Genomic DNA, 8,359 nt, shown 5'->3' with positions numbered 1-8,359 from the left:
CCAGTCGGCCTTGTCTCTGCTGGGCCTGAGTGTCCAAGACGTGTCGGGCGATCCTCTGGCCCCGGAGTATCATTTACCCACATTTCCACATTCCTTTTTTCATAAAGCAGAACGTAAGCTTGATGGCATTTTGTGATGTTGCAACCACATCATTGTGTTTTCCAGAGAGTTTCTGTGGTGGACCAACACAATAGTCCATCAATGTAAAGAGGAGTGGAAATTATTTGAGGTTTTTGAATTGTTTTACTAATAAATATCTAAAAAGTGCTAACTTCATTTGTACTCAGCCCTCCGACTACACACTTTGTAGACTACACACCCAGCTCTGTGTGAATGTACTCATAAGTTTGAATGGAGAATAGTGGTGAACATATTTTTTTGGGATTTTGGTATCTCTATTCAATACCACAGTTTAACCTTTCTGCCTGACCATTCTGCTGTGTTCCTTGTTCTTCATGAAGCTGTTTGTTCATTGGTGTTATCTAATATCTGAGGCCTAAATTGTGCACAGCTGGACTGTACTTATTTAGGCTTCCTCTCGAGGCAACTGGATGCACTCGTTTTAAATGTAAGCTTATCAGAGAAAAGAGCAAAAGTGCAAAACCATGCCACACTTTGCCGCAGCATCAAATCCTTGTGCCATACCTAGAAGTTTGATGATGTAACATGACAACACGGGGAACGGTTTAAGAGGTAATTTTATTTCTGCACGGATGTGTAAATTATTCTGTCTTGTGTTCCCTTGAGAAACGGTGATGGCAGGAAAGTGCTTCGCTTCAGCATCAGGGAGTTCCTCTGCAGTGAGGCCATGTTTGCCCTGGGCATCCCCACCACCCGAGCAGCCTCCCTCGTTACCTCTGATCTCCACGTCAGCAGAGATCCTCCCAACAACGGTGAACGGGTTTCAGAGTGCTGCTCAGTTGTCATGCGCCTCGCTCCTTCCTTCATTAGGTTTTTGGACTCTTCTGTGTAAATAACAAACAGAACATTGCCTCAATAAAAAGCTGCCGTTAGTTCCATCTGTTGTTTCTCTCTTTGTAAACCAATAGATTTGGCTCCTTCCAGATCTTCCAGGGCCGAGATGAATTCTCTGGCCTGCAAGGCCCGAGCGCAGGGCGGGACGACATCCGTGCTCAGCTCCTGGATTACGTGATTGAGAGTTTCTATCTGCACATTCAGTAGGCTCAAAGCAACAGGAAAGAGAGAAATCTGTCATTTTTCAGGGAGGTAAGACCTCGCCGTTTTCTCGGTCGGTGTTGCATCACCTTTGTGGGACTGATTCTGACTTGTTCACTACCAGGTGATGATGTGGACATCCAAGCTGGTGGCCCAGTGGCAGTGTGTTGGTTTTTGCCACGGTGTCCTCAACACAGACAATATGAGCATCCTTGGTCTAACTCTGGACTATGGCCCCTTTGGGTTCATGGAAAGGTATCGGGACCATAATAGGTCTATTCATGACTTTAGAAGTGCCAGATTTATGTTGCAAATGAGGAGACTTGACACTTCATCTATGCCACCAGTTATTTTATAAATGATAGGAGGTTTGTGTCTAGGAAGACTGCATGCTAGAACACAACAAGTAGACGGTTCAACTAAATCTGAGTTTAACATACCACAGACTTTTGCAACTAGGTTATTGTAGCTTTTTATTTATTTTTAACATATTTCTCTTCAATGGCTTTATGGTCTTTTCAGTGGAATGATTCAGAATATATTGTATGCCATTAAATGTGGAAAAACATTTGGCATTTTAACTAGAGGCAGACATGTTTCTGACAGATTTGACCCAGATTTTGTCTGCAACGCCTCAGAAAAGAGAAGGCACTATTCGTACCAAGCCCAGCCGGCTGTGTGCCACTGGAACCTGACCCACCTGGCCGAGGTGTTGGGCCCCGAGCTAATTGTGATTATTTTTTTTAATGCAGGGGCAGATTTCACTAATACGTTCCGCCTGCTGAGTCGTGTACCTTGGCCCGAGAAAGGAGACGATGAGAGGGTCACTGTAGGGCCTGTGGCAGACCTCATCGTAGAGCAGTGTGCCTCCATTGAGGAGTTAAAGGTGGCTAATAAGCCTACGATGGAGGACCGGTGAGACATGTATGGTGGAAGAGTTTCTCATAAAACAGCTATAAAATGATACTAGAGGGTGCCCCTGTCCCACCATATACTCTCACTGAATGTTAATTCAGTCTCCTTTGACTACTGGACATTTTCAAATCAAGTCCTTTTTGTTGTCTGACCTCTTGTTTTCTTCAATGCCAACGTTTTGGAAGACAGTCTTACCAAGATCCATTCCATTTTCCAAACCGCTTAATCCCTCATGGGGTCACGGGGGTTGCTGGTGCCTATCTCCAGCGTTCACCGGGCTACACCCTGGACAGGTCGCAGGGCAACACAAAGACAGGACAAACAACACCTAAAGACAATTTGGAGAAGCCAATTAACCTAACAGTCATGTTTTTGGACTGTGGGAGGAAGCCGGAGTACCCAGAGAGAACCCACGCATGCACAGAGAGAATATGCAAACTCCATGCAGAAAGACCCAGGGGTGTACTCGAACCCAGGACCTTCTTGCTGCAAGGCAACAGCGCTACCCACTGCGCCACTGTGCAGCCACAGTCTTACCAAGATAATACTGATAAGTTAACAGTGTCAGCTGCAACTGATCACACTAAAGAACGCCAACCAGGCAGAACACTGTGGCTGCTGACTGTTGATGTAATTTACAGAGATTTTTGCCTCTTTATGGCACTTGTTTAGTGGGTGGGGTGCTGGGAATGCATCTCATCACCATGGAAACCTATTCCATAAAGCTCTCTGTGCACTGTTCTTAAGAAATCTGAAGGCCAAACAAAGCTAAGATAAGATAAGATAGACTTTATTGATCTCACAGTCCCTATTTCTTCCTCGTTTTAATAAAACCACTAGCAGCTGATTGCAGCAAATTTTATAGCAAGAAAATGTAATGACTAGATTTTTTTTTACAGATGGCATGCTATCATGGTACCACCCTGTAATTCGCGGAGATCCTGAGAGAGACACGTTCTTCCACAAATATGTATGTAAACAGTCGGCATTCCTAGGTGCTGGACCATTTGAGCCTAAGGCCATGGTGTTTGAACAACTGAATTCAATAATTTGGATGGATTAGGTACATCTCCAAAACTGCAAAACTTGCAGGCTGTTCCCAGTTCTCAGTGGTCAGTATCTTTCAAAAGTGGTCCAGTGAATGAACAGTGGTGAATAGGCGATAGGGTCATTGGCAGCCACGGCTACTCACATTCAGAGGTCAAGTGGAGTCCCTGCCATGATGGGTTGGAGTGGTTTGGCAGTAAGAGGATATCCAACACAATATTAGGGAGGTAGTTATATTGTTATGCTTGACTGGTGTATTTGTACCATTTAAAGACCTGGGCCAAGAACTTAATGTACAGATGTATTCCTCCCTTTTAAACAACTTTCAACCCTGCTGTATTATTCATTTTCAGTGAACTAGCAATGATTCTGTCCATGGCACAAACCAACCCAGTCATGTTCGGAATGGTGGCAGACAGGCCAGATGTGGCCCTGCAGCTGGAACTCATGGGCCGGCTGAAAGAGCTCCTCGAGACGGATCAGGATGAGCTTAAAGAGAAACAGCGTGATGACTGGGTCAGCTAAATTTGCAGATACAGGCAAGGAAAAATAGCAAGGGATCATTTCAGAGCCCCAAAATAAACAAATACATGTGGTAGAGCCTGAAACAATTTCAAAAAAATATAAAGTTTAAAGATTTATACAGGCATTAGAATGATTTCTTTAGGGGTCAGAACCATGTTACAACTCCTTTGAACTGTCATTTTACATTTGCTGCCGGTATACTAGGAGGCGTTTGGGCCGAGAGTGTGATGGCACAACTGACTTGCACCTTGTTAAACAAGAGAGGCTCAGAGTGATGAACAGCAACAATACCCGTGTGGTTCTTCGCAACTATATTGCACAGAATGCCATTCAAGCTGCAGATAAAGGAGATTTTTCTGAGGTAAAACCAAAGCTGCAATAAAAAAATCTCCTAAATGGTCCCCAGAACCAATGGGATGTACTAATTAAACTTCTCAGTGACCCTGCTAACTATTATAATTAAGCAATACAAGCTAGTAACAATTTTTACATTTGCAGTCTGCATTTTCAAACACTGTAGCAGCATATTCACTAAAAGAGGATTGAATGTAATGTTTGAGAAAAAAATTGTTGCCTTGCAAAATAATACATTTTCTTTAAACATTTCTTGATTTCCTCATGTCAAAACCACAAACCTCTTGGCATTTTTTTTAATCTGGTGACATCTGAAGGGAATTGAGTGCATTGAATTTTATTAAGGGCTGTCTGATTAAATGTGGTTCTGACAAATTCATGACACACTTTTCAGATTTGAGCTTGCAAAAAACACATTTCTTCCATTGCACAATTATGCACTGCCCTGTGTTGGCCCATAACAGATATTGCTCATGAAAAACTGTAGATTGGAAACACCTAACTTTCCAACTCAGGATTCCAATATGTGGAAACCTTTCTGTTAATTTATCCAATTTCAAATTTGGAAGTTTCAATTTAGAATAAAACTTGAATTGATAATTAAATAACATCCTTAACAAAGGACATTAGGTTTGTTTTGATCTTTTCATACCACACAACAAACTGATGCCTCAACCTTGCTTCAAAATCTTTATATGGCTGTTGGTACTTTGAAAAGTTGATACTAACAAATGTGTTTAAGTCTAGTTAAATGTATTAATACTTTGACTTCCTAGTTGCACTTTGAAGCTGGTTTGGCCTAATCACAAGGTTGTGGGTATGATTTCTTCACCACCCAAAAAAACAAAAGAAATTTTTTTTTTTAAATTGAATATTTTTACATGTTTTAGCCGGTAGAGCATCATCGTCCTCCTTAACTCTGCATGACTTGATTTCCATTAAGTCAACTATTGCTTATCAAAGTTCCTGTTTGGTGGAGATTAGCATCAACCAGTTATACAACTTCATGTTTCACCATCGGCTGTTTTATGTGATTATTCGTTTTCCTTTACTTTTCATGTCAGTAAGAATAAAGAGAATGCAGGACAGGAACCTCTGTTTTTCTGTTTTTAAGGTTACAGGCATTCATTTGTCCTACATCTTGTCTGACAGGTTAACAGAGTTCCCAAAGTTCTGGAGCAACCCTACATAAATCCAGAACCTTTGTGTGGACAAGATGCAGCATGTGGTAAAAAGGGGGTCAAGGACAAGTTGTTCGCTGATGACTACGATGCTAAGCCTCCCGCCTGGGCATCAATAATTTGCATCACTTGATCCACATAGCCCTCCTCCCCAAGCTGCTGAAGGAGAGATGTCTCTTTGCACCACGGGACTACATTACCCATAACTCAGAAGCAAATTGATGTTATGTAATAGGTTTAATGTTATAAATCTAACACATACATGTAAGGGGGAATTTACATCAGTCACCCTGTTACTTGCCCTCAGACTCTCTCTTTGGGTGCATTAAGGGAGGACGCTACATCATGGTGTGTTCTGCAGTTCATTCATGCACTCCTGATGGAAACCATTAATTCCTATATAGAAAACAAGCGCACCCAAAAATTCACTGGATTCTGTGCTTCATCAAATTGCATATTGTGGAAAACAACTGCCAGAAAGAAGATCCATTTGACAAAAAGTAGATCTAGAGATCAGGCTAAGGCTTCCATAGTACTTTCTTGTTTACGGCGCACTGTTCTTCAAAGTACCCATGGTCAGACCCACTGGTTCCCCTTAAGAGTAATGCTCATGTCGTGCACATTTTAAAATGTATTTTTTACGTTCTCAGTAATTACAGTGTCAGGACCAGGACTATTGTGATCTTGTGAACCATCATAGTGAATAGAACCACGATTGTGTAAAGGACATTATAACCGCAAAAAAACAGTTTCATCTTGGGGGCCTGAAGTCACCATAACAACTTTTAGACTCTCCATTTCAACTAGTTGTTTGGGAGGCATGCCAGAAACATTTGAAGTTTGTCTAAAGCCACATAGACTTTAATGGAAAGGCAACAAACACTCCACAAAGGTTCATTGAGAAACAATGGATACATATATACATAGAAAGAAATGTTGGAGGATCTGTGGTGCTCTGGGCTTTGCTTCTCCACCAAACATTTTGGGAACCTTATCGGTGTGCATAACCCTTAAATATCATGATACGTCCTGTAACAGTATTAACACAGAAATGCTACAGAAAGCCACAAAATCGCAATATAAAAAAAATTAACATACAGCATAGACTTGCACCGTGCTGAAGCTCAAGACAAAAAAAATTACAACATATCAATCATTCAAATGCAGATGATGAATGACGACTCAGATGACCAGTCACACAATGACCTGTCTGAGCCTGAAGGTCTGGCTGTTTTCTTCATAAAGTTGAAATATAATCAATATTTTAGACTGTCCCTGAGGGGTTTTCAAAGCCACAAAAGAGGTTGCTAGCAAAAACAACACAGCTAATCTTTGCAACCTTTGAGCACAGGCAGTTTTTCACACAGCTAATAGAAGTTGCCCAGGGAGGCATGATAAAGGATGGAAGTATGTAAACCAGATAAAACACAAATCCTGCTAATTTTTAAGTTGTACCCTGAACAGATTTTCTGTTGCTTTTCTACATTTGCAGTCAACAGGGCGTTGACATCCCCACATGTTGAGTATGCATCCCCTATTTGCAGCTAAGAATAACAAGACTTGCTAACTAAACTTCAAACTGGGAAGACTGGAAAAAGGAGGGTCTCGCCCAGGCTGCCAGTGTCTTCACCAAGCTATAGGTGAAGAGTTTAAAGGTTAGTGAGCGTATAAACAACAGTTACATTAATAATCTCAATGACAACAGGAATAACCTTATTAGGGGTTATTAACAGTACATAACTGATCCTATTTTTTGCAATAGTTAAGACTGAACAAGCCAATGCGTTTTAGGGTAAGGTGGGGGAGGGAGTGGGTTTATTAGGTATTTAGGGGGTGAGGGGGGTTCTGGTTGGGTGGCCTGTACGGGTCATGTTGTCTCCCTCCTTGGGGGGCCTGGGCCGGGGTCGTCTGGTCCTGGGGCGGGATTGGGGGTCAGGCACAGGCAGTTGGATAGTTGGATTGTGGTGCCACCCCCCAACTTGGGATTGTTGGATGTCAGTGTTATGTGGTAATGTGTGTACAGTGTTGGATGTCAGTGTTATGTGGTAATGTGTGTACAGTGTCATCCCCCTTTTTTTTTTTTTTTTTTTTTTTTTTGATTTTTTGAAAGTCTGTGTGTGGTGAGTGGGGCACTAGGGTGGGATGGTGTGAATCAGATTTATTTATTTAGAATTTATTTTTATTTTTTTTGCCAGGTTCGGGTCCAAACCGCTCCCTCTCCCAAGAACATCTGAAGTCTCTGCTAGGTGCGGAGCCCATCCCCTCACGTCCTGCCCCCCTCCACTGGCTGGTGCTTTGGCCCGCTGGTGCATTGGCGGCCCTCCCTTTTCTTCTGGATAAATTTCACATACACAAGTGCACTCTCACAAACACCCACAGGTGCTGGGTTCCAGGTAATAAGTGTTCACTTCTATACAGAAAGCCCGTAATTAGGCGCCCGCCTATGCATTGAAAATGCATGGCGGAGGCCTTATACTATGCACCTAATAAGGGTTTCTTTATTATTAGGCGCCCGCCTATGCATTGAAAATGCATGGCGGAGGCCTTGTGCTATGCACCTAATAAGGGTTTCTTTATAATAATTATTATTAGGCGCCTGCCTTGCATGTGCAATGCAAATGCATGGGCAGGGCCTATTACTATTCACCTCTAAACGCGTCTCTTTATTAGGCGCCTGCCTTGCATGTGCAATGAGGAGGCAGTGCAGTGCGAAGAAAACTCACAGAGCCACCAAACTTTCAGTAGTTGATCACCATCAGGTCTCCTACAATATCCAATTGTCAAATGATGACATTAGTAAGGCCGCGCCCCCTGACAACAGGAAATATATTTAAGCTTTGGAAATATACAGCACTGGCATTTACTCAAACTTGTCCACCAGGTAGCAGCAAGAGACCACAAATAAACCACAAAATAGTGTTCACTTTCTTTGGTTTTGAAATATATTTAACCCTTTAAACAGGGTGCGATTTGCTGGGGGGGATGGGGGGGATTTCCCCCCCCCCTCTGGTTGTGATGTCCCCCCCTCTGGTCATTCATGTTTTATCCCTGGGGGGGATACATTCCTCCCCCTTCTGATCTGAATAAGTAATATTATCAGGGGTTAAAGTTCTCCGTTGCTGCGACAGATTTCCGTCATTTGGAAAATGAACGCAAAATGT

General features: G+C 42.5%; 1 protein-coding gene across 1 annotated transcript in view; it reads left to right on the top strand.

Moving 5' to 3' along the window:
- The window catches only part of selenoo2 (selenoprotein O2), a 5,651-nt gene extending 124 nt beyond the window's left edge, over positions 1-5,527 (top strand). The window contains 8 exon segments of the mRNA XM_036129941.1: positions 5-66; positions 748-951; positions 1,050-1,227; positions 1,301-1,431; positions 1,783-2,091; positions 3,492-3,677; positions 3,868-4,024; positions 5,170-5,527. Coding sequence (XP_035985834.1) covers positions 5-66; positions 748-951; positions 1,050-1,227; positions 1,301-1,431; positions 1,783-2,091; positions 3,492-3,677; positions 3,868-4,024; positions 5,170-5,331 — 1,389 coding nt within the window. The 3' untranslated portion in view covers positions 5,332-5,527.
- The last annotated feature ends 2,832 nt before the right edge of the window (positions 5,528-8,359 follow it).

Source organism: Fundulus heteroclitus, unplaced genomic scaffold, assembly GCF_011125445.2.
Source record: "Fundulus heteroclitus isolate FHET01 unplaced genomic scaffold, MU-UCD_Fhet_4.1 scaffold_252, whole genome shotgun sequence".
Taxonomy (NCBI): domain Eukaryota; kingdom Metazoa; phylum Chordata; class Actinopteri; order Cyprinodontiformes; family Fundulidae; genus Fundulus; species Fundulus heteroclitus.
The sequence above is the reverse complement of the archived record's forward strand: the minus strand, read 5'-3'. Positions and strand labels throughout refer to the sequence as shown.